The sequence below is a fragment of the Sebastes fasciatus genome, chromosome 5 (assembly GCF_043250625.1).
Source record: "Sebastes fasciatus isolate fSebFas1 chromosome 5, fSebFas1.pri, whole genome shotgun sequence".
In the NCBI taxonomy this organism is placed as follows: Eukaryota; Metazoa; Chordata; class Actinopteri; order Perciformes; family Sebastidae; genus Sebastes; species Sebastes fasciatus.
The window spans coordinates 15,684,326-15,709,757 of record NC_133799.1 but is presented as its reverse complement, the minus strand read 5'-3'; the positions used below and the strand labels follow the sequence as shown (position 1 = coordinate 15,709,757).

The 25,432-nt window shown below is 43.6% G+C and overlaps 1 protein-coding gene across 1 annotated transcript in view; it reads left to right on the top strand.

Moving 5' to 3' along the window:
- fbn2b (fibrillin 2b) overlaps window positions 1-25,432 on the top strand; it is a 68,433-nt gene that overhangs the window by 38,327 nt on the left and 4,674 nt on the right. Inside the window, exons 9-59 of the mRNA XM_074635286.1 lie at window positions 2,626-2,751; window positions 6,323-6,475; window positions 7,469-7,747; window positions 7,847-7,993; window positions 8,232-8,351; window positions 8,527-8,652; window positions 8,741-8,863; window positions 9,222-9,497; window positions 9,642-9,695; window positions 9,781-9,906; window positions 10,841-10,966; window positions 11,221-11,340; window positions 12,800-12,937; window positions 13,408-13,458; window positions 13,598-13,723; window positions 13,853-14,080; window positions 14,236-14,361; window positions 14,458-14,586; window positions 14,748-14,873; window positions 15,052-15,177; window positions 15,268-15,390; window positions 15,559-15,684; window positions 15,873-15,998; window positions 16,318-16,440; window positions 16,583-16,705; window positions 16,812-16,937; window positions 17,017-17,139; window positions 17,395-17,517; window positions 17,635-17,796; window positions 17,978-18,046; window positions 18,139-18,264; window positions 18,382-18,507; window positions 18,648-18,797; window positions 18,889-18,960; window positions 19,049-19,174; window positions 20,286-20,411; window positions 21,201-21,326; window positions 21,454-21,570; window positions 21,979-22,107; window positions 22,229-22,348; window positions 22,470-22,595; window positions 22,727-22,879; window positions 22,985-23,050; window positions 23,145-23,270; window positions 23,623-23,742; window positions 23,823-23,945; window positions 24,115-24,246; window positions 24,351-24,476; window positions 24,612-24,818; window positions 25,038-25,163; window positions 25,292-25,414. Of these exons, the coding sequence (XP_074491387.1) occupies window positions 2,626-2,751; window positions 6,323-6,475; window positions 7,469-7,747; window positions 7,847-7,993; window positions 8,232-8,351; window positions 8,527-8,652; window positions 8,741-8,863; window positions 9,222-9,497; window positions 9,642-9,695; window positions 9,781-9,906; window positions 10,841-10,966; window positions 11,221-11,340; window positions 12,800-12,937; window positions 13,408-13,458; window positions 13,598-13,723; window positions 13,853-14,080; window positions 14,236-14,361; window positions 14,458-14,586; window positions 14,748-14,873; window positions 15,052-15,177; window positions 15,268-15,390; window positions 15,559-15,684; window positions 15,873-15,998; window positions 16,318-16,440; window positions 16,583-16,705; window positions 16,812-16,937; window positions 17,017-17,139; window positions 17,395-17,517; window positions 17,635-17,796; window positions 17,978-18,046; window positions 18,139-18,264; window positions 18,382-18,507; window positions 18,648-18,797; window positions 18,889-18,960; window positions 19,049-19,174; window positions 20,286-20,411; window positions 21,201-21,326; window positions 21,454-21,570; window positions 21,979-22,107; window positions 22,229-22,348; window positions 22,470-22,595; window positions 22,727-22,879; window positions 22,985-23,050; window positions 23,145-23,270; window positions 23,623-23,742; window positions 23,823-23,945; window positions 24,115-24,246; window positions 24,351-24,476; window positions 24,612-24,818; window positions 25,038-25,163; window positions 25,292-25,414 (6,696 nt within the window). The remainder of the gene's footprint in view (window positions 1-2,625; window positions 2,752-6,322; window positions 6,476-7,468; window positions 7,748-7,846; window positions 7,994-8,231; window positions 8,352-8,526; window positions 8,653-8,740; window positions 8,864-9,221; window positions 9,498-9,641; window positions 9,696-9,780; window positions 9,907-10,840; window positions 10,967-11,220; window positions 11,341-12,799; window positions 12,938-13,407; window positions 13,459-13,597; window positions 13,724-13,852; window positions 14,081-14,235; window positions 14,362-14,457; window positions 14,587-14,747; window positions 14,874-15,051; window positions 15,178-15,267; window positions 15,391-15,558; window positions 15,685-15,872; window positions 15,999-16,317; window positions 16,441-16,582; window positions 16,706-16,811; window positions 16,938-17,016; window positions 17,140-17,394; window positions 17,518-17,634; window positions 17,797-17,977; window positions 18,047-18,138; window positions 18,265-18,381; window positions 18,508-18,647; window positions 18,798-18,888; window positions 18,961-19,048; window positions 19,175-20,285; window positions 20,412-21,200; window positions 21,327-21,453; window positions 21,571-21,978; window positions 22,108-22,228; window positions 22,349-22,469; window positions 22,596-22,726; window positions 22,880-22,984; window positions 23,051-23,144; window positions 23,271-23,622; window positions 23,743-23,822; window positions 23,946-24,114; window positions 24,247-24,350; window positions 24,477-24,611; window positions 24,819-25,037; window positions 25,164-25,291; window positions 25,415-25,432) is intronic.

Here is a 25,432-nt window from a genome sequence, read left to right as displayed (position 1 = left end):
CCCCCTCCTCCTCCTCCTCCTCTTTCTGCTTTTTTTCTGCTTCTCCTTCCATTTTCCTTCCATAAATACAGTCCTTTGGCTCAAAACCAGCTGTGAGTGCTGAACAAAGAAATAGTTACGGCATCTGGGAGACTTTCTCATTACACACACACGGACTTCCCCGTCGCTCTGACACTCGTGGATTCTCACGCACTCACGCTCAACAAACACAGTTTCACACATCAGAGTTTAGATTAGATGAAACAAAGGAAAATTAAACACAGACTTTATTTTAGTTTTTCACATTTATTATAGATATTATAGACAGTCACACATGACAGCTCAGTTGCAGATATTTATCCAGGTGAAACACATTTCCCTCCACACTCACGGTCATTTCCAGAGCGCTACGTCTATGTGCAGCGTAATGTCTGGCGTGTTGTTGTTGCTGCTGACATCAGGTTTATATGGCGGGGCTTTTTACAGCCTCACCTACTGCAGGCCTTCTGCCACCACTGCTGTCAGACAGGAGTCAGCAGGGGAAGAACGGCCCCTTAGCTTCCCACGGCAGGCGTTACTATGCAGAAAAACACACATGGATATAACTTACACACTCTTTACTCCTAGAAAGACAAACACTAACACGCCCTTCACTTTTCCAACTAATCACGCAGGGCACACAACGCACCACGTCTGTGCTATTGCTGTAATTATGCCCCGCAGTGGTGCAGTAATTACGTATGCGTATAAATAAGCGTGACACATCATAAAAACCCAATACCTTCTGGAACTTCACTTTGGGTTCCCCCGTCATGGAGCAATGAGGCCCCCTCCCTCTGAATAACCATCATAAAGTGCAGCACACCAAGGTGGGCCCTGCCAAGCACCGTGCCCAGGTACTCCCAGAAATCCTACACATTTCTGAGTTAAACCATGTTTAAATTAGGTCAGCTCATTCACTGTAACCTTGGGAGTTTTGTTTCTTTTAGTACCATTTCTTTCAATTTAGCTGTCATTTGTAGATTTGAAGCAATTGTAGAGGGACCACAATTGCACATATAATCAAGACAAAATGCTCAGCGGTAATATACATATGTTTTGCCTTATACCATTGCAGGGTTCCTTGTGACTGGAATCATTTGCCTGCACACATATTTGGTTTCTGTCCAAATTTGGTGTCCTCATAAGAGTGCTTTGTTGTACAACAAGTTGTGCGTGTCTTCTCAGTAATGCTATCACTGGTTATTGTCTTTATATGAACATTCTTTTCTCTTATGCCTGTTGACAAGGATGGGTGTCATTCAATTAATTTATTTTATGATGCTTTTTTTTATGTCTTCCTTTGAGGAATATAAACAAAGCAAGCCAAATTCCTCAAATGTAATTTGTTGCCTAATCAAAAGCAGCAGGCCAAAACGTGCTAAATAAAATACAGCCTAAAAATCAGAAGATTTCTGATCAAAGACCAAGTAAAGACTACAAAGGCATTCAATGCCAGGATTCAATACTTGACAGTTTACATTCATTGCGGTAAAACTCCTACTGTATGTAGAACTAGACTCTTTTGTTTGTTATGCTTCCGCGCCGCCGTCAGCCGTGGCCGGAGGCGTTATGTTTTCGGGTTGTTTCCGCACATACATCCATCACATTCTTGGGAAAACGATATCCCAGGAACGCCTGAAGGGAATTTCCTCAAATTTGGGACAGACGTCCACTTGGACTCAAGGATAAAGTTATTAGGTTTTGGTGGTCAAAGGTCACTGAGACCTCACTAATCAAATTTTTGACCAGAACACAAGAATTCATATGCTAATTATGACAATTTCACACACATGTCTAACAGGATAAAATGATGAAGTGATGACATTTTGGACAGACATGGATGTAAACTGCAACTTGACTGGTTGGTGGAGACATACAATTCTAGTTATGAATATAACTAGTGCAGTGCCCATTCGTGGTGTGGCTGCTGCTTGCAGCGTTGTCGAGAACCACATATTGCTCGTTGACTCCAGGGAAGTGAAGAAGAGTTTGGTGGAAACTTCTTACATACAGTCTATGGTCGTAACGTTAGTATATCCAGCATCCAGCAGCCAAAGTGAACGGCAGTCGTTGAGCCGCGGTCTGCCGGCTGCAGACGACATGCTTGACTCAGTCTTCAAAGCCCTGAAGCTCCGCCCCCGCTGCTGCACAGAGATCTGTGTGTTTGTTTATTCAAAGTTAATTAAATTCATATTGCACCAAAATTCGACAAAACACTCCCTTGGATCCCCAGCAATACACCCGTCAAGTGTGAAGTAGATCAGATGAGTGATACTCAAGATATCAGAATAACACAGAAGGACAGAGATTCCTCGCTTTATAGTTTGTAGAAGTTACAGTGTGTAGCCTGAACAGAAAACACCAGAACTGAATTAATTCCAATTTAGTCGACTGCAGATCCATTTGATTTGCTTCATTTTCCCTCAGGGAGAAGCTGTTGCTCCAGGGCAATAAACTTTTACTGCCTTGTGCTACTGCATCTTTCCAAACAAAGAAATTTCAAACATTGAGAAAAAAATGTTTTGAGCTGGCGTGAGGCGTACTCGACAGATGTGTCCTGTGATGTGATGAGGTATTTATGATGTAACTACATTTGTGTTTCAGACATTGATGAATGCAGCACCATCCCTGGTGTGTGTGATGGAGGAGAATGCACCAACACTGCCGGTAGCTACGTCTGCACCTGTCCACGAGGCTACGTCTCCAGCACAGATGGCTCCAGATGTGTGGGTGAGTCCAACGCTTCTCTCTCTCATTGTGCATTTCCTCACCCCCTGGCTAGCTAAAAGCTTCACATCTGGCCGCGAACTTCCCTCCCTCCATCACTGCTTCCTGTGAATGGAGTTCTGATGAGTCAAGCCGGCCTGTGGTCACCATGTGCAGACAAACACACTTGCACGCACTATTTGGCCTTGACAGCATTAATCTCCTCTAATGTTAGTGCCCCTCTGACTCATTCACACATACGGTGCATACTTTACTGACACGTCCCATGAAACACGACCAGGTGCTAATGTATTCCTGCAATCCTCACCAATCATGGCAGCCACAGTGAAACACAACCAGGTGTTAATACATTATTTCAGGATTTAGCCCCAAAACGGACAGCTCAGGGTCTGATCTGTTTCACCCGATCACCATCACAGGTCCAGCTCAACTCTCCTCCAATAAAAGCTCCTGTAGCAAAGTAAAACTTCTGGATTGCTGTAATTGGGAAGACATGTTTCCTCCCAGTTATGTTCTAGTTTTCATGCAATCCATCTTCCATCGTTTTGGAAAAAGATTGAGAGGAGATAGGTTGAAAAATACAGAGAAAAATAATGTCTAGTCTAACATGTGCCCACATGTAGACTGTATAAAATATGTCCGTAGTCTCCGTGAGGTTACCCATAGGTTTCTAAAGAGCTGTTGTGAAGCTCAAAGTGGGTGGCTACAGCCATCGCCAACTTGGCACACTTGACACAGCCTAACTCCCGACTAATCCAAAAATGGGCAAAGAGGTGGATCGTCGGTGGAGATGAGGCGGCCCAGGTGACGCTGTAGAGCAGACAGCTAGCAGCTAGCGACCCGAGACGGTGCCCACTCGTCACTCAAAGTAATAACTGGCAACTTGTACCAATATGTGTTGATGTGTGTTGTGGGAGAAGGTGGAACGCACATTGACATAGTGCTCCAAACACCCACACCCAAAAGTTCTCCATCTGTCTGCTGTTATGCATGTCCATATTTTTCTTTTTTTCCCCTCTTTCCCCTGTCATCCCCTTTCTTTCTTCTTTTTCTGAGTATAGTGTGGTTCACACCAAATCTCCTTCTCTCAACAGTTCAGTGATTTACAGCAGAAAGTCTCTCTGTTTACTCTGGAAATCGGCACGTTTGGATCTTTCTCTTGTTCCGTCTCCTCTGGCTGTTGTGTTTTCTTTATCTCCAAAACTGAAGCATTCTCTCACTCTCATCCTCCTTATCAATCTTACTGTCTCCTCTTGGACGTTTTTTCCCCCTCCCATCCTCTGACATCTGGATCCTGCACCTCGTTTCCTTCAGTTGTGGTTTCCAGTTGCTCTTATGCAGCCCGCTGAAGGGAGAGAAAGAGAGAGAGAGCAAATAAAACAGGTGCCAGACACAACCCCCATATATCCTTCCTCCGTTTCTGTCCCACTTCCAAAATGGACAAGACTAGATTGGAAGGAGATGGAGATAAGTGAACCCAAACAAAACCCGACTAGACTGGGTCAGGTCCAAACCAGTGATCCAAAGTCACATATAAAGACAGATATGTTAAACTCAGCTGGTTTCCTCAACACGTGACTGACACACTCTGACGCAATTCCCCATACCATTTGATCTCTTTGGCTTTTTTGTGGTCAGAACATAAAGTGAATTAAAGAGAGTAAATAGTTTTTATAAGACTGATCTCTCGCTGGCTTGCCCTCATGTTTTAAAAGTAGGATCTGTTCCTGGAGGCTGTACTAGGCTATTGGCCTGTGTTTTGTGGGATGTACTGTACCGTGGTAAAGTAGGCCAGCGGGAGCTGTTGGGGGCCTGACAGTAATCAGAGCCTAATGCCCTGTCACACGGTGGAAGCTTGGAAAAAAATAAAGAAGACCTGTCCAGTCAGTCAGTCTGTAAAAACACCTCAACAAATGAAAGCATATGCTTGTGTAGTGGAGCAACACCAGCGAGCAAACCACAGTCTGGATCCAATTTAAGTCATCATCATCCTCATCAGCAAACCCCCACGCCTTCTCTCTACATTCCCCCCAACCGGCCTCCAGCTCGGTCATTCCTATGGGATGTTTTTTGATTTGTGTACATTCATGCGTATGTACGTATTTGTACAAGCATATGTGTATGTATTCAAGCATGTTTTGTGTACGTGCCCGTGGATATGTATGGGACTGCATATCTGTGTGTGTGTGTAATTGCATGTAAATGTGTGTGTGTGTACTGTACAATATGTGCTCCCAGACACAGCGCCTCATGTTCTATCTAATTGGCAAGAATTGCTCCGCATGGAAGTGATTAATTCCAGACTGCTGGGTCATTAGTGAGTTAATCGACTTGTGCTCCTTCCTCTGCTCCCCCCCTCAGTTCTGCTTTTTTTCTCCCCCTTTTTTCTCTAGATGTACTTAAAATTCTCTTTCACATATGTTGTTCACTTTCTAAAATATTACACATGCATTCACTCCCTCTCACTCTGCCTTTTGCCTTTTCTTGGTATTTTCTTTAGTACCCAGAAACCCCCTTTCTTGCTCCTCTCCATTTACTCCTCACACACGCTCTTTGAACCCCAGCCCCCTCTCCTGCCCCGCTGACCCTAACCTGGAAAACTGTAACAAATAAGACCCCTTTTTGGAGGCCCTTCGGATGCCTGCAGTTTAGTCGAGACCCCAGGCAACCTTTCCCACTGCCAGCCCGTAGAGAAGCTTCCTCCCCGGCCACCATGGAAAGGCCAGGCCAGCCCTCTGACTTATAGCACTGCTGTTTTAAGAGCAGCGATTATTACCTGTAACCTTTCCCCACATAAAAAGCAGTGTCACCTGAAGTCCTGCATTTAAAGAGTAGGTTAACACCAGGCTGAAAAGCAGTGTTTCACTGCCCTCTCTGGTTGAAAGTTTCAAGCTTCCAGTCTGATCATGCCCTGTATCACCGATGGGAGTTGTTTGATGTGCTTTGTTGCACCTGTAACTACACCTAACAGTGATGTCACAGTGTACTGACACACCCTGGAGTACACTGCTACATCACAACTGCAAGATAAGATTTAAAGGAACAGTTTATAACAATTAGGAGGATCTATTGGCAGAAATGGAATAAAATATGAATAAGTATGTTTAGTTTATAATCATCTGAAACTAAGGATCGTTGTGTTTTTGTTACCTTAGAATGAGCTGTTTATATCTACATACAGAGCGGGTCCTCTTCATGGAGCCGACCGCCATGTTTCTACAGTAGCCCAGAATGGACAAACCAAACACTGGCTCTAGATAAGGCCATTCACGTTTTCATGTTTTAATGTTGGCCACCGTAGTTCTCTAACATGCTTTGCACACGGGAGAGGTTTCAGTTGGTCGCAATCTGCAACCTCACCACACGATGCTGCCCAAATTCTACACACTGCACTTTTAATGCAAACTTCATATGGTCATACAATAGAAAGCTTACATCTTACATGATTATACATTAAAATCACATCAGCCTTGTGTCTTTATTTGACTTCATGTCTGATGACCTTTTGAGTTTAAACGTATGTTGCTGCCTGCTCAGTCGTCTAACTCTGTTAACACGTCTCCTCTTTCTTCAGATCAGCGTGTGGGAACTTGTTTCTCTGCTCTGGTTAACGGCCGGTGTGCTGCGGAGCAGAGCGGTCAGTACACCAAGATGCAGTGTTGCTGTGACACAGGACGATGCTGGGCTTTGGGACAAATCCCTGAGATGTGCCCTGTCAGGGGGTCTGGTGAGTACACATGAAAACAAGATACACAGAACAGAGGATACGCGTTTCTGATCCCCAAACAAAATTACTGAGATGAGCTTTGAAACCAGAATGTAATCCATCACCTTCTTTCTCTGCTGACAAAATAACTGACAATAGATTGTCCATGACTTGGCGCAAGCACAGGCAGTAAATAAAGCCATAACAACATTCCACAAATTAGTTCAACACAGTGATGTTAAACGTTAGAGAGAGCGTTGAGTTTGTGTGTGACAAAGAGGGAAGAGCATCCACTCAAACTGATGAGCATGATGTCATGACTGAAAACTAAACAGAAAAAGATGGGAGATTTGTGTGAAGATAATGACCCATCATCTCCTCAGTCAAGCTGGAATTCAGGAAACTCTTCCCTGCGTGAGACCGTGTGATCCAAAACTGATCTGCTTTCACCAGCACCGCCAAAAAAAGATGCGTCTGTGTGTTTGATTTACTGTGACTGTCAAACTAAGGAAAGAGCATACAGTACTCTACATATATACTGTACACACATATAAATACTTACATGAAGTACCTGCATACATAAATGTATTCATACATACAAACATACACTTTAATGTATTGTAACTACACACCAAAGCAGAGTAGAGTAGATCATTATGCATGCACATTTTTCTCTTATTACTTGGTCAGGCTTTGCTCCAGTCAAAGCATATCTGAAACCAGTAAAACAGTTACATGGTCAACTTTATTTCAAACTTCAACAGAAGAACATTACAATTTATTACAAAGTGCAATGACCTTTGTGAAATCTGCAATTCCAGGAACAGTGAGTACATTTCATGTGTATTAAACTGTAGGAATTTGAGTGATCCAAAAACTAAATCTTGGTTGGCACAACTTGAGAGCTTATGAATATATCTCCTCCTCAGCTTCATCTGGCTGGAAACAAATGAAACGTAACCTACAGCAGAATGCCGCCACTGACTTCTTCCCTGTGGTCTGTCTCTCTTATAGACGAGTTCAGGCGTCTGTGTATTGTGGGTGTTGCTCAAGGACACGGCCTCCATCCTGCCTACCCCAACGGACACTTCCCCAACGGCAACGGCAACGGGTTCAACTATGGATTCAAGTTCCCCAGCATACCTAATGGCAACGGTAACGGAGGCATCGGTGGCAATGGCGGAGGAGGCTTTGGCACCAATGGCGGAGGAACCTTTGGCGGCAATGGTGGAGGAACCTTTGGTGGGAATGGTGGAAGCTTTGGAAATAATGGAGGAGGGCACCAACAGATAGGTGAGTCGTTATGAGCCTGTACTAAATGAAAGAGCCCATTTCTCAGTTGGAAAACAGTTGTATTTTTGTTTTGTTAACATGTCTGCCCCGTATTCTCAGGCTCTGTTTCTATGAACGACACCATCGACGTGTGCAAACATTTCACCAACTTGTGTCTGAATGGACGCTGCATTCCCACACCCAATGGGAGCTACCGCTGCGAGTGCAACATGGGCTACAAACAGGATGTTCGTGGAGAGTGTATCGGTAAGAACCATGCTCTCACACACACTGTTTACTGTATAAGTGCACATGCAATGTGTAGTTCTCAATAACCTCCCTGAGCCACACAGGCAGACACAGTGACTATATGTGACAGTTAATTGCATGCACTGCACTGCCATCTTCTGCCGATTTAAGGAACTTAATACAAGATGCCTGCAGGTGAAATCCAATCACTTTGACAGTCAGGATAATTGATAGTTTATTTGTTTTTTCTCCCCAGATACGGATGAGTGTGTGAGTAATCCTTGTATCAATGGAGACTGTGTCAACACACCTGGAGGGTACCACTGCAAGTGTCATGAGGGCTACCAGGGAACTCCTACCAAACAAGCCTGCATGGGTATGTCTCACTGTGCTGTTAAACTATTCCTCAAGATGTTTCTTTAATATAAATTGTGTACATAAGTTTCACAGAAGTACACATTTCCCCTAAGCTTTGTTGCGCAGTTTAGTATGACTGGTGGTTAAAAACAACAATAAACTACATCCATCTTCCCTCTTCCTCCTCTTTTTAGATATTGATGAGTGCATTGTGAATGGAGTGATGTGTCGCAACGGCCGCTGTGTCAACACAGAGGGAAGCTTTCAGTGTATCTGCAATGCTGGCTTTGAGCTCACTCCTGATGGAAAGAACTGCATCGGTAAGGAGCCAACACAGAAACAGGTCAAACTTCACATGAACTTATGGACTATAAACTTTACCTTAATTGTACTCTTGTTTCATTCCAGATCATGACGAGTGCGCCACCACCAACATGTGTCTCAATGGCATGTGTATCAACGAAGACGGCAGCTTCAAATGTATCTGCAAGCCTGGCTTTGCTTTAGCACCTAACGGACGCTACTGCACAGGTATGAGTGATTTATAAAGTACAAACACAGACCTCCAGTCTTGGGACAAAAAGCCTGCTGTGTTCTTTGAAATCCTTCAGATCCCTTTTTAAATTAATTTGTGCACAGTTTTGTTTTAGAAGTACGACTTTTTGAAACAATCCAGAAAGTCCAGAAATGGACAGATGGACTAAACCTAAGGGACTCATTTTATTTATTCTGATAAATTGCACGCCTTTTTTCCCCTTTCATTTTGCCATGCTATTCATGGGTTAGCTGTGAGATCAGTGAAATGTAATCCTATGAACAGCGACTTGCATAATCCAAGATGGTTGAAATTTGGTTTTGACGTATACATCATGTGCGCTCTCTTCATCAGATATCGACGAGTGTCTGACTCCTGGCATTTGTATGAATGGCCGCTGCATCAACTCTGAGGGTTCCTTCCGCTGTGAGTGCCCACCAGGCCTGGCTATCGACGTAGATGGGAGAGTGTGTGTGGACACACACATGAGGACCACGTGCTACGGCGCCATAAAGATGGGCACATGTTCGCGTCCGTTCCCCGGTGCAGTGACCAAGTCTGAGTGCTGCTGTGCCAATGCTGAACATGGCTTCGGAGAGCCTTGCCATCCCTGCCCCTCCAGAAACTCAGGTACAATCTTTAATCTGCTGTATACTTGTTACTTTGCTCTATACTGTTTCCATTCTTGGAAATCTTGGTTCATCAAGTTGTTAAAGTCACAAAAAATAATAATAGAAAAATGTATATCCGGCTCATCTGCTGTGTTTCTTTCAGCTGAGTTCCAGGCTGTATGCAGCAGTGGTATTGGCATTACAGCTGATGGCAGAGGTGAGTACGTTGTTCATGAATGTGAATGTCCCCACAGTGCTGTCTCATATCAGTATTGATCTACATAATACCCGTCCTCTCCTAGACATCAATGAGTGTGCCCTGGACCCTGACATTTGTCAGAACGGCATATGTGAGAACCTGAGAGGAAGCTACCGCTGCATCTGTAACATCGGTTACGAGTCTGACACCAGTGGCAAGAACTGTGTCGGTAAGTCAGAGTGGAGGAGATTGTTTTTGATGAAACAGTGCATCCCTAGCTGGCAATGTTAGCCATGTTTCTGTCTTAAAGTGAAACTATGTACCATTCTGTTAATAGAGGCCACAAGCTATAGAAGTAAATAATGCGAAGACACAGCAGCACAAGCAGAGAAGAGTCATCAAATTGTACGGCAGTATCTTTCAAAAGTTTGCTGACATTAGCTAACATTAGCCACCACAAGTTACTGGTCCAATCAGACAAGGCTATAGCAGCAGCAATGAGTTTATTGAATTAAGGAAGTGTGTTATATTGCTTATTAATTCAAATTCGCTTATGTAAGAAAATGTGTTATTATTTCTTTTGTCAAAGTTAGTATCGCTTTAAAGAGGACCTATTACGCTTTTGTGCTTTCTCTCTTTCCTGTAGTGTGTTATATAGTTTTTTTGTGCATGTAAAACATCTGCAAAGTTACTAAGCCCAAAGTCCACGCCAAAGGGAGTTACTCTCCCCCACAGAAACACTGCTCCTGAACTGCCTGAAACGCGTTGCTTGAAATCCTGCCTTTTCTTCTGTAACATAGTGATGTCACCAAGTAACACTTTTGCATAATACTTGGCTAGGAGCTAGTTTAGTACGCCCTCAAACACAGATATTTAGAGCAGAGCTGGAGCGGAGTCTGAAGAGTTTGGTTAGGTTGACCAATCACAACAGTGGGCTCAAACAGAGCGTTTCAAAGCGCTTTGTGAACATTAAAGCATGTAAACATGTTCTAGTAGAAACCCAAAATACAAGTATGCACCTGAAAATAAGCATAAAGGGTCCTCTTTAAAGGCCGATACTGCTGGTTTGTCATGATAGGCCTCTAATTAGAAATGCCATAAACTTATGTTACTGTCTTCTATTTACTGTCTTCTAACCATTGCCTTCTCTCGCCTCCCTGCAGACATCAATGAGTGTCTGGTGAACCGTCTGCTTTGTGACAACGGCCACTGCAGAAACACTCCCGGCTCCTACTCCTGCTCTTGTCCTAAAGGATACGTCTTCAAACCCGACTCAGAGACCTGCGAAGGTGAGCACTCACACAAACACACTCACGTGTTTGTGCTGCCTCACATCCACGTGTTTTGTCGTTTTTTACCAACAATCAAGGTCATTATGAGGTGACATTATTACCAGATGTGTTGCATTTAGTTTCCAGTAAACATGTGGCTCATGGAAAGAAGACATACACACGTTACGTTTGCAACTGCCAAATGGTGATGATGATCCATTTGAATCAGCCTCTCAGCCTTGACCTCAGGTGTGTTTTTGCACATGTTTCAGATATCAACGAATGCGATTCCAGCCCGTGCATCAACGGAGCGTGTCGCAACGTGGCTGGGTCCTTCAACTGTGAGTGCACCCACGGCAGCAAGCTGGACTCCACCAACACCATCTGCGTGGGTAAGACATCCGTTCCCTACTCAAATGCCTGGCGCAAATTAAAGCAGAGCCGCAGGGTCCTAGAAACCGCTCAAGATAATGATCACACACTGAGAGTGTCAACGGGAAATAATTGGTGCAAGAGTCTTTTTGTCTAATCATTCTAATCGTGGTTTACTCTCCGCTTTTGTAAACAAACACTGAGTCGGTTCGGGTTTCCAGGAGCCATCCAGAGACATTATCATCCTCAGATGTTGGGGCAAAATGGCACACGTTGCTGATGTATTAAATAAATACTTGCATGCATGGCCTTGGTTCACATGGAGATTGCTTTACTTCATAGAGATCTGCCGCAGATTCAAAATGACATGTGGTATGTAAGACTCTCTGCTGAGGCTAAATATTCCACTTGTTTGGAGGTTTGTTACTTTTGGGAAATCATTCTGAGAAAGTTACATGCTAATACAGAATACAGATGTTATTGTAACTGGAAGGGATAATGAGTCATTAAATAAATACACCCATACATATTGCATGAGCTGGCTCTGTCAGAGGTCCACAAATTCCTCTGGTTTGGTTCATTTATGTTTTAGAGCCCATCACTCAGTGGGTGGAAGAAAGGGAAAAGTAAATTGTGGTTTTGTGTTTGGGTGGCCTTGTGGTTTGGGAGAGAAGGTGTCACTGTTATGACGCTCTATGTACGCTCTTTCTTTTCATTAGGAATGGAAAAGCATAGGATTAAACGTAATGATGCATGGGCTTCACTCAGCTCAGCGTGTAGCCAAAGACACAAGTTTTATGGCAGTGAGGAAAGTTGAGGGTGACATTTTGATTGAGTTTGTGGTGTACTTTGTTGCCATAGTTAAAAAGGTACCCTGTGGAGATGTTGACATTTTGACCACTAGTGGTGCTGTGAGTGATGCCTTCATGAGCAGATAACTGTTTTGTTTGTAACTTGTGCTCTACTTATGGAGGACGGAATCTGCCAAAGCCAAATAAATAAATGAATAAATAAATGACTCGATAAATAAATAAATAAATGAATAAATATGCCATTCAATGTACCAAAAGGAATATAAAAAAATAAACATAGGCATTAATTAATTTATAAAATGTGATAAAAATGCATATGTCTGTTTAATTTACTTCTTTATTTATTTACCTTAGTATTGATCGCCCTATCTATCTACTCTTTTATTTAATTTTCCCTTTTATTTTATTATTTATTTTAATTTTTTTTGCATATATTTTAAATGTATTTATTCCTTATTGAATTTATGTATTTATTAATGTATTTATTTATTTCTGCATGATTTTAAAAAATGTCTTTGCAAATGTTTTAGGAAGAAGGAACTGCACTCAACACATTGTTAGGCCTGAAGGATGATCACATTTAACACTGAATGTTAACTGTGTTTACAAGAAAACCCCACAAGGTATCTATAATCAAGTCTTCTCTGTTGTGACTTGGGCTCCACAGACAGCATGAAGAGTACCTGCTGGCTGACGATACAAGACAACCGCTGCGAGGTCAACATCAACGGAGCCACGCTGAAGTCTGAGTGCTGCTCCACACTGGGAGCCGCCTGGGGCAGCCCCTGTGAACCCTGCGAGATCGGTCAGTACTCACACACACACACACCTGCTGCTAATTTGTTGTGCCGGTGTAATTCTGACCATTTTAATGCTAAAACTTGACAAGGTTTCAGTCCTCCAGAAGGTCTTAGATTTGTTGAAAAGCCTCTGAAATGGCATTTAAATCAGTGTTTAAAATTCACTACTGAAGGCTGGTCTCTAAATTAAGAACTACTTTACAACTACACATATTATAATCAGTACATTATTAATACATAATCAAAAGAATAAAGGAAGAAAATAAATTGATATTGCAAGTTTGACACGTTTTTTGTCTGTTTTAGAAGAAAGTACCATCATATTGTGGACTTCATAACTGGAGTATCAGATTTAAATTGAAGGCCAATATTTCCCTGATTGTCCCCATTGTGGCAAACGAATGTGTGCATACATCCCCTACATACAGTGCTCATACATAAAATGTCTTTATTACATCTCTTTATGTCCCCTCAGACACCGCCTGCTCTCGAGGGTTTGCTCGTATGAAGGGCCTCGTCTGTGAAGGTAAGAACACTTGATAACTTAATGAACAGTGACATCGACGCCCATTGAATCATCTTTTTGTCCTTGTAATGTGCCTTTTTTAAAAAAAAGCATGCTTCACCTTGTAATCTCGGTTCTTAAAATGTCCCGCTCCCTGTAGACATCAATGAGTGTGAGGTGTTCCCTGGAGTGTGCACAAATGGCCGGTGTGTGAACACCCAGGGCACGTTCCGCTGCGAGTGTGCTGAGGGTCTCACCTTGGACAGTACTGGACGCACATGTGTGGGTAAGAGAAATCAGACGTCACATCCAATGAAATTGTTATTTCCAGAGGATATCATGTCCCTGCACACTTAGGACAAAACTTAGAAACGGAGGTGACTTTTATTTTTGATTTTACACTCAACTTTTCTAGATACACGTAGTGAGCAGTGCTACATGAAATGGCACGAGGATGAGTGTGGCGAGCCGCTGCCAGGGAGGTACCGCGTGGACATGTGCTGCTGCTCAGTGGGTTCTGCCTGGGGCATCGACTGCGAGGAGTGTCCCAAAGCGTCCACCTCTGAGTACAGAGCCATCTGTCCCAGAGGGCCCGGCTTTGCCAACAGGGGAGAAATTCTGACCGGCAGGCCGTTCTACAAAGGTACCAAGATCATCCAGCCAAAAGTGCTTTGAAGCACCATGAGTGTGTGCATTTGCTGGTAGAACCAAAGATGTATGACCGCATCAGACTGGATGCTATTCAGAGTGGAACACTGGTCAGGGAATGAAGTCTAATCTGTAATCCTTCCTCTCCAGATGTAAATGAGTGTAAGGTGTTCCAGGGTCTGTGCACTCATGGAACTTGCCGGAACACCATCGGCAGTTTCAAGTGTCGCTGCAACAGCGGCTTCGCTCTGAACGCAGAAGAGAGAAACTGCACAGGTACGAGAGATGGAGTTTCAATTCAAATGAAACATTTATGTCACAATTAGTAAGCAGCTAGTGAGTGTTTCCTTTTTTAACGTCTTTGTGTTTCAGACATCGACGAGTGCCGCATCTCCCCGGACTTGTGTGGTCACGGCGCCTGTGTCAACACACCTGGCAGCTTCGAGTGTGAATGTTTTGAGGGCTACGAGAGCGGCTTCATGATGATGAAGAACTGCATGGGTGAGTTTGGAACAAATTCATACACACAATTACACAGTTTCAAATGTTTGAATTCATGTCCACGGTCTGAAATTTCCATTTCTCCTATGTTCTTTTTCCCCCTTTTATTCATCTCTTCCTCCTTTCACCCCTCTTCCTCCCTCCTTCCTCTCTGCTGACAGACATTGACGAGTGTGAGAGAAACCCCCTGTTGTGTCGTGGAGGAACCTGCCTGAACACAGAAGGGAGTTACGATTGTGAATGTCCCACCGGACACTCGCTCAGCAACGATGGATCTGCCTGCGAAGGTGCATCAAACAGCACACACACCCTTGAAATCTCAGTCACAAACTCGTTTCACACAGTAAATCTTTTCTCTTCTGGATCGTTTAGTTTCTATAAACTTGTGTTATAATCATTATTTCCATGAAGTACAATACACTAGAATGTGTATATAACGTCTAACTTGTTTGCTCCTCCTGCCAGATGTGAATGAGTGCCAGCTGAGTGACAACTTGTGCAAACATGGCCAGTGTGTCAACATGGCGGGAACCTACCAGTGCTCGTGTGACACCGGTTACCAGGCCACACCAGACCGACAGGGCTGCGTTGGTGAGTGGAACAACTGACACACACTTTACCTATGTAATTCCTATCTAACGAGACCCAGATGTAAACTGTAACTGGGACCTTTCTTTGCAGATATTGATGAATGCACCATTATGAACGGCGGCTGTGAAACCCACTGCACCAACTCAGAGGGCAGCTATGAGTGCAGCTGCAGTGAGGGCTACGCTCTTATGCCTGACCTCAGGACCTGCTCAGGTAATAAAACTCAGGATCTGTATTTAAATTAACTGTAAAGAAATGCAACAATGATATAATGTGATAGTTTCCATCATATCTCATGGAAATCAAAGAACACTGTGTGGCCTTCTACATGGTGTTTCCACCTATAGCAAAGTGAAATATATTTTCTGCTGTTTCTGTTAGATATTGATGAGTGCGAGGAGACTCCAGACATCTGTGATGGAGGCCAGTGCACCAACATACCCGGGGAATACCGCTGTCTGTGTTACGATGGCTTCATGGCCTCTATGGACATGAGGACGTGTATCGGTGAGGGGAAACTCTTTTTAAATCTCTTAACCTCCCTTGTTTTCTTTGTTAACTACTTTTTCCGTCCGCTACATATTCATTCAGTCCCTCTGACCTGATCTATGGGACTTCCTCTGTCAGTCTCATCATCTGTCACTCTGATCACTCACATAATTACTATCTGCGTCTGTCCATCCCTGTCTGCCCAGATGTGAACGAGTGTGACTTGAACCCAAACATCTGTCTTCACGGCGACTGCGAGAACACTAAAGGCTCGTTCATCTGTCACTGTCAGCTGGGATACTTTGTCAAGAAGGGATCCACGGGCTGCACAGGTACACACACACACACACACATCAGGGGCTGAGAGGTCTGGGCCTCTGTGTGTTCAGTGTTGAGACAGTTCACCCATGCATACAGTAGTTCCAGGTCTACAGTTTTTTAAATGATAATTTATTAATGACTCACTACTTATAGAATGAAAAACTATCTGCTCAGCAAAAGCTAAAATTTCACATATCTTTGCATGCCATTAGTTCAGGAGCATTTCACTTAAAAATAGTTTTTTTTGTCATTTTTTTTAATGCTTAAAGGGAAATAACTGGTACAGAAATATGTGTTACTGCCGGCTAATTGATGTCTATATTTCCCCAGATGTTGATGAGTGTGAGATCGGGGCTCATAACTGCGACATGCATGCTGCCTGCATCAACGTGCCTGGAAGCTTTAAATGTCGCTGTCGAGACGGATGGCTGGGAGACGGCATCAAGTGTGTGGGTGAGTACATATTCAGATGTTGCAAAACAAGTTTTTAAGACAAAGTAAAAGAACAAAATTGTCTCCTGTACCCAGTAATGTTATATTTTGTTACTGTTTTGACTGACTTTTTGCTCACACTTTTTTCTCTCTCTTCCTGCAGATCAGGACGAGTGCTCTGCAGAGGACCACAACTGCAACCAAAACGCAGACTGTGTCAACACACCAGGATCCTACAGGTGCACATGTAAGGAGGGCTTCAATGGAGATGGATTTTCCTGCTCTGGTAAGACTGCTGAAACTTTCTTAATAAATTGAATACTTGCTACTGTGTGTTTGCAGTAAGCTTCATGCACAGTAAGTTTATAACGTGATGGTCCATTCTGTTCCAGACATGGATGAGTGTGCAGACAACGTGAACCTGTGTGAGAACGGCCAGTGTCTGAACGCTCCGGGTGGCTACCGCTGCGAGTGTGAGATGGGCTTCACTCCTACTGAAGACAGCAAGGCCTGTCAAGGTACTGCACTCGTTCTCTCACATTTTACTGTTCTGTTTTTCTTTCACTTAGTCTAACTAATAATTTCTCTTTGCCACAGACATCGACGAGTGTAATTTCCAGAACATTTGTGTGTTTGGAACGTGCCAGAACCTTCCAGGGATGTTCCGCTGTGTATGTGATGATGGTTACGAACTGGACCGCAGCGGAGGAAACTGCACTGGTCAGTGTTACGCTTCTGTAACTTAAGCTCTAAAATCACTTAGTTCAGACACAGAACAGACTCAAATAGCTGGGCAGAGTTTCCTTGACAATAACAGCCTTCATTTATGCATCGGATTACCATTTAAAATTCTTTGACGAAAGATATCCAACATATGCAAAGACCAAAGATATGTCTACTACCATCCAGCAGCATATAAACTGATGGTGTGACTGTGTGTGTTGTTGAACTTGCGTGTGTCACTGTGTACTGCAGACATCAACGAGTGTGCAGACCCTGTCAACTGCATCAACGGGCTGTGTGTGAATACCCCAGGGAGCTATCTGTGCAACTGCCCAGCTGACTTTGAGCTCAACCCCACTGGAGTGGGCTGCGTGGGTGAGTCACAGTTACAAATATTTAATAAGCCTTTATTTTTCATACATTCACATATCGTCCTGTTACATGAAAGTGAAGACTCCCATGTGTTCATAAGCGAATATGTGTCTTTCTTAGATACCCGTGTTGGCAACTGCTTCCTGGACATTCTCGCTCGTGGCGATGGAGGAATCTCCTGCAGTGCGGAGATCGGCGTGGGTGTGACCCGAGCTTCCTGTTGCTGCTCCCTGGGAGGAGCCTGGGGAAACCCCTGTGAACTATGCCCCGCCCCCAACTCTAGTACGTACCACAGGACCTCGACTCATTGATTACCTATAATATTTACTGCCAGATGCACATAGTTACTCAGATTTGTTGGTCAACTTAAGTCTTAGCCAAAGTTATTTATTTATGACTTTTTTCCCCCCTCACTCTGAAATGGAAAGTCACACTAACTTGTGCGTGTCTGTCTTGTCTGTAGCGGAATATAAGACTCTTTGTCCAGGAGGAGAGGGATTCAGACCCAACCCCATCACTGTTATCCTGGAAGGTAAACCATCCAGCTGCCTCACTTTGACAGAATTTAAAAAATGCAATTTAACATGAAATCAATATGAATCTAACAATCTAATGATTCCCTAGATATCGACGAGTGCCAGGAGCTGCCAGGTCTCTGCCAGGGTGGAAATTGTATTAACACCTTTGGTAGTTTCCAGTGTGAGTGTCCAGCAGGCTACTATCTCAATGAGGAGACTCGCATCTGTGAGGGTAAGAAATGAAAGAGAAATCACACACACAGAAAAATATGTTTAGTCCTCCATTTATATCATATAAATCGTCGTTAAATCTTCATTTTTTCATTTGTCATCATAACTTTATGTGCAGATATCGATGAGTGCACGACCCACATTGGGATCTGTGGACCTGGTACCTGCTACAACACTTTGGGCAACTACACTTGTGTGTGTCCCCCTGAGTACATGCAGGTCAATGGAGGAAACAACTGCATGGGTGAGTGGGAGAGACCTCTCTTTGGACCTACAAGAAAACATTTACTCTCATAATGTCCTCTGAAAATCAATTTTAAAAAGTATTCAGTCTGAAAAGGCAGACATTTCTAAACACTTTCTGTCTTTCTCTTTGTGATGCAGACATGAGGAAGAGCGTGTGTTACCGTAACTTCAACGACACCTGTGAGAACGAGCTGTCCTTCAACATGACCAAGAAGATGTGCTGCTGCGCCTACAACGTGGGAAAAGCCTGGAACAAACCGTGTGAGGCCTGTCCAACTCCTGCTACCAGTGAGTCTCGATAGACATACTCTGAAACAACATCTCTGTATGAGTCCGTTTTATTACTGCGGCTGAGTGTCTCCTGTTCTGTCTGTTGCAGCTGAGTACCAGTTACTGTGTGGTAACCAGGCTCCTGGCTTCATTATTGACATCCACACGGGCAAGCCAATCGGTAAGGTCATTACAGTGCAGTGCAATAACAAAGCTGTTACAAAGTGCAGTTTGTATATAATGACATTCTGTGGTGTTGTTTTGTGCAGATATCGATGAGTGCAGGGAGATTCCTGGTATCTGTGCCAATGGAGTGTGTATCAATCAGATCGGCAGCTTCCGCTGTGAATGTCCGATGGGCTTCAGCTACAACAACATACTGCTCATCTGTGAAGGTAAAACTCACAAAACGTTTTCCTCAGTCTCACTCTGCCTCTTTGTTCCTCTCACTGTGTTCAAGAGAAGATAGCGGTAACTACCTGTGATTGGAAAATCACATCCACCTACTATGAGACAATGTGCATATGGCGGTGTTACATAGATTTCCTGCTCTTTTGCTCTATTAGGGCTGAGCGATAATTCAATATGATAATTTATCTTCTGGAATGGAATCGTATTGCGATGAAATCATTTATCGAGATATCATGATACACATTTATGTTGTCTTAATTGATAATAACGAGCAGGTACAAACTTAAATTTCTCCGAAAATGTGTTCATTTTGCACTAAAGTTCTTAATTAAATGAGAAAATGCTCAGTACTTTTCATTTGTCAAGTATTTAATTCACACGGGAGTATACAAAAATAGGCTTTACCATGTGGTTATTGCATATAGACTATTTATTGAACTACCAGAACACATGCTATATCGTGATATATATCATTATCGAGATATGAAATGATCTATATCGGGATAGAATATTTTGGCCTTATCGCCCAGCCCTACTCTCTACACACACAAAAGTAAGCACACACACGTGCACACACTTTTACCTCCCCACACTGTATCTCTTCTTTTGACCCTGCTGCTGAGTCATTGCTTGCTTATGTGTTCCTTATACAGTATAGAGCATATACTTATTGCTGGAACAAACAACACCATTTATGCATTAAGTCACACCTACATACCCATGCAGCCACACACACAGACACACACACACACACACACACACACACACATAGATACAGTTACACTCACTCACTGGCCGAGAGGCACTTTTACAAGCACTCCTCTCAGTGGAGTTAATGCTGCCTTTCCCCACATGAGTTATGTCCTTGTAAAGACGAGTATAGCGGCTCTGAATGAGAGCACCTGCCTGCTGGACCTTCAATCATCCCGACCAGAACCTGCCAGCGACTGACCAGCGTCTGAACTGTACCAGAGCCATAATGGAGCCATTGTGTTTTCTCTCCTGCTGTCCACGAGCTGACTGTCTGCTCCGACCAGACAGTTATGGAGTCTGTGATTGATGTCCACTGTTTCTCTCTTTCTTCCCCCTGTGTAGATATTGATGAGTGTAACAGCGGGGACAACCTGTGCCAACGCAACGCCAACTGTATCAACATTCCAGGCAGCTATCGCTGCGAGTGCTCGCCAGGCTTCAAACTGTCCCCCAGCGGGGCCTGTGTGGGTGAGTCCAGCCTGTCTGACAGCAGACCTTACTGGGGTTTCCCATCTTAAAATACCACGGAGGTGGGCTGATTGTGTCGGTGATGGGAGGAAGATGTAAAACATGGACACACATTGAGGGAAAATTATTGTAATTTGCATTTATGGGGCACTGGAAAATCTGTTGAGGTATGTTAATATACACCAGCTTTTGAATAAACACAACACCAGTTTATTGTTGGTTGTATTCCGTCATAAACGACCTACACATAATACACATGTCCGAATATTAACAAAACAAAAAAAGAACACCAAAATAAAAGACACAAGTTTAATCAGATGTGGGACCTGGACATGCAGAAACAAATGGAATAGAACAAAACAAAATATATTATAAATAGCATACAACACAGTGAACACACACAAGGTGTTGTACATAAAATTGAAGCATTTAAGTGGGATGTGTGTATATAAAGTGCAATGATTAATAGTAGTGCTGCAACAAATAGTCGATTAGTCGATCAACAGAAAATGCAGCAATAGTTTTGATGATCAAATTAATCAAATAAACGATGATGGAGCCAGTTTCTCAAATGTTAGAATATGTTGCTTCTGTGTATTTAATATCATTGTAAATTTAATATCTTTTGATTCTGGATAAAACAAGCTTTTTGTAGACATCACGTTGGACTCTGGGAAATCGTAATGGGCATTTTCAACATTTTATAGGCTAAAGTGATAACTAAAATAATTGTTAGTTGCAGCCCTTTATAATACATTCATGTATTTTTCATTTCTGTTTAATTTTCAGACCGTAATGAGTGCCAGGAGATCCCTAATGTGTGCAGCCACGGAGAGTGTATCGACACGCAGGGAAGCTATCGCTGTCTCTGCCACAACGGCTTCAAGGCTACTGCTGACCAGACCATGTGCATGGGTGAGAAGCACAACTTCAAACTACACTAATACACACAACATTGTGTTGCATGCAATGCTGCAGAGTAAGTTCCATGTTTTTACTGTCTAACCCCCTCTAAACGTTGTTCCCTCTGTGTGTATTTTAGACATCGATGAGTGCGACAGACAGCCGTGTGGTAACGGTACCTGTAAAAACACAGTGGGATCCTACAACTGCCTCTGCTTCCCCGGCTTCGAGCTCACACACAACAACGACTGCATGGGTATGGATCATTTACTGTTCCGCTCTACAAAGCAGTCAGTGTTTTCTTTTAAAGGTCAAAGTTTTGACGCAGGTTTAGATGTCATATTGTTAAAAATTACACCCATAAATTACAATAAAAACGTGCTGCCCTTTCCTGTAGCAGGATTACATTTGGACAGACGTGAAATAAAATTTAGACATAATATTTGGCTTTTTTTTGACTGCTCTTTGGCTTCATAGGGAAATATATATATATAATATACATATAATTATACACACGCTAATTTTACAGAAACTTTTGATGCCAGGAAAACTTTAATTTCTTCCAAAAAAATAGTTTTTTCCTGTTTTTGGTTGTTTGTCGATGGATATCCAAAGTCAGAGGAATGTTTAGAGAGTCCTAATCCTCTCAATGTTTGCCTTACAGACATAGACGAGTGCAGCGCCCTCCAGGGCCAGGTGTGCAGGAACGGACAGTGTATTAATGGACTCGGCTCCTTCCAGTGTCTGTGCCATGAGGGTTATGAGAACACTCAGGACGGGAAAAACTGTGTTGGTAAGTCAGCGATTAAATATACAAGAAAAGTAAGAGCATGGTGGGGTATTTATAGACTTTCATACACTACAGTTTGTCTGACATAAACACACATTCTCTGATTTGTCCCATTTTTTCACAGATATCAATGAGTGTGTGAGTCTGCCCGGCACTTGTTCTCCGGGAACTTGTCAGAATCTGGACGGATCTTTCAGATGTATCTGCCCTCCTGGCTATGAGGTGCAGAATGACCAGTGTATAGGTACGGCACTAACACACACACACACACACAAGCATACAGGGATCATCTGCTCTAACACATGCTCACAAATACATCACCACCATCTTCTCAACTTGCTTCCTCTTTTACGCTTCCTTTCCAGATATCAACGAGTGTGAGGTGGAGCCCAACATCTGCCAGTTTGGCACCTGCACCAACACCCCCGGCAGCTTCCAGTGCACCTGCCAGCCGGGCTTCGTGCTCTCTGACAACAAACGCCGCTGCTACGGTGAGAGAAGCGCTTAGTTAACACCTTACATGAATCTGCTAATCTGCTTATCTTCCCTATTTCCTTACTTACTTTGTGTGTCCCATAAATAACAGAACAATTACTCTCCGTCTTTTTTTTTCTTATGGCAGATACCAGAGAGAGCTTCTGTTTCACCAAATTTGAGTCAGGAAAATGCACCGTCCCCAAAGCTTTGAACACCACCAAGGCCAAATGCTGCTGCAGCAAGATGCCTGGAGAGGGCTGGGGACTCCCCTGTGAGCTGTGCCCACGAGAGAGCGAGGGTGTGTAACACAGACACACACAGAGCTTTAATGAAGACATCACATTCACACAAAGAAACTTGTAAAAGTAATGAAGCTGACTTTTTGTTTTTGGTGCGTCTCCAGCTGCTTTTGTCACTCTGTGTCCCTTCGGCCTCGGAGCCCTGCCTGGACTGGGTGAAGCTCGTGAAGGTGAGTGCTAAAACGTAAACCTACTCCCTCGAATTTACTGGCCAATTTTGGAGGTCTTGTATATGTTAAAAAAGATATGCTCTTCTCTCTTTAGATATGAATGAGTGTCTGGATAACCCAGGCATCTGCCAGAACGGTATCTGCATCAACACAGATGGTTCGTTCCGCTGTGAATGCCCCTTTGGATATAACCTGGATTACACCGGAGTCAACTGTGTTGGTGAGATGGTTTCCAAAATTAAAGTTAACAATCTGCAACATTGGAATCATAGAAGAAGAACGTAGTATTTTTTATTATTTATACTGAAACAATTGAGCAGACCAAGAAAAAAATCAATGGCTGCAGGACTTCTGTCTCAGAATATATCACCAAAATCGATATTATCACTGAGGTGTGATGTTCTTTTTTATCACCAGTAGCAGCTTTTTCCTGCATTACAGCCTGATCTATTTTTGGCCTAACATTTAAGCTGCTAATGAGTGCTTTTAAAGTCTCAGGTACAGTACAGTATAAATGTGTCATTGGTTTTAATTGCCTCCTCTATCGCTACGCCGCTCTCTGTCTTCTCTAGATACCGACGAGTGCTCCATAGGAAACCCGTGTGGAAATGGAACCTGCACCAATGTGGTGGGAGGCTTCGAGTGTTCGTGCGAGGAGGGCTTCGAACCCGGACCCATGATGACCTGTGAAGGTCAGTCATTTACATAGTAACACACACATTGGCACATTAAAATGACAGTAAATTAAACCTGTCTCTCTTCCTAACTCCAGACATCAATGAGTGCTCCCAGAATCCTCTGCTGTGTGCCTTCCGGTGTGTTAACACCTTCGGTTCCTATGAGTGTATGTGTCCTGGTGGCTACGTGCTGCGAGATGACCAACGCATGTGCAGAGGTGAGAGGCCGCCCCAGATTTCCTTTTTGTCAAAGTGTCAGTTTTATCTGCTCCCGTCATCTCTGATTTTGCACTCCTTTTCTGTGAGCTGTAGTAATTCTTTGACACCACTGAAACAGGATTTAACAGTTTTCATTTTATCTGGCCATCTCTCATTGTCCCTCACCAGACCAGGACGAGTGCTCTGAGGGTCTGGATGACTGTGACTCTAAGGGCATGACCTGTAAGAACCTGATCGGTACCTTCATGTGTATCTGCCCTATCGGCATGCAGCGCAGACCCGATGGAGAGGGGTGTATGGGTGAGTAAAAATGTTTCAGTCAATGTCTTCACTCTGTTGTTACTGGAGTTATCCGCCCCTTCATTCTCTCCATCCTCCCGTCCTTTTGCCCTGTACACTGGCAGACCTGAACGAGTGCCGCGCCAAGCCTGGCATCTGTAAGAACGGACGCTGCGTCAACACGGTGGGAAGCTACCGCTGCGACTGCAACGACGGCTTTGAGTCGAGCTCCACTGGAACTGAATGTATTGGTATGTGTCACACACTGTGGGGGTGAAGGCGTGGGGATGCTTATAATCTTGTTTTAAATTCAATTTAGCAACCAAAACCTAATTTTTTTCTAACCCCAAACACTCCTCATGTCACATCATCATCTTTTCCTCCAGACAACCGAAAGGGCTACTGCTACTCAGAGGTCCTGCAGACGATGTGCCAGCAGTCATCCACCAACAGGAACAGTGTGACCAAGTCTGAGTGCTGCTGCAACATGGGCCGAGGCTGGGGGTCACAGTGTGAGCTCTGCCCGCTGCCTGGCACCGTACAGTACAAGAAGATGTGCCCACTCGGACCTGGCTACACCACGGATGGTAGAGGTGAGTAGCGCAATAAATTGATTAAATTCCATTTAATGCATTCACCACAATCTTCTAAAGTAGTTACAGTAAAAACAAATAGCATTAAAATGTAAGTTTGGGAAGGAAACCAAGCAGGTTGAGGTACATCAAGTTCACGCTGTCTGGCTTTGTTGAATTATTTGTTTGGCAGCATGAGTACACGTCTAATCCATATCACTTTCTAAAATGTCCTTCCAGACATCAATGAGTGCCAGGTGATGCCAGATATGTGTCGGAACGGTCAGTGCATCAACACCATCGGATCCTTCCGCTGTCACTGTAACGTTGGCTACAAAACCGACTTCACTGCGACCTCCTGTCTTGGTACGGCTGACCTCTGTCCTGCTAATACTCTCTTGTTATCAGCTAGTTTGGTTTCAAAGGTTTTATAGAAACTGAATATTGCTGCAGAATTTCAGCTGTCTTGTTTTTTCCCTGTCTGCATATTCCAGATATGGATGAGTGCGCTCTGTCTCCGAAGCCCTGTAACTTCCTGTGTAAAAACACAGAGGGCAGCTACCTCTGCTCCTGCCCCAGAGGATACAGCCTACAGCCAGATGGAAAGACTTGCAAAGGTAGGTGGACTTTTGATT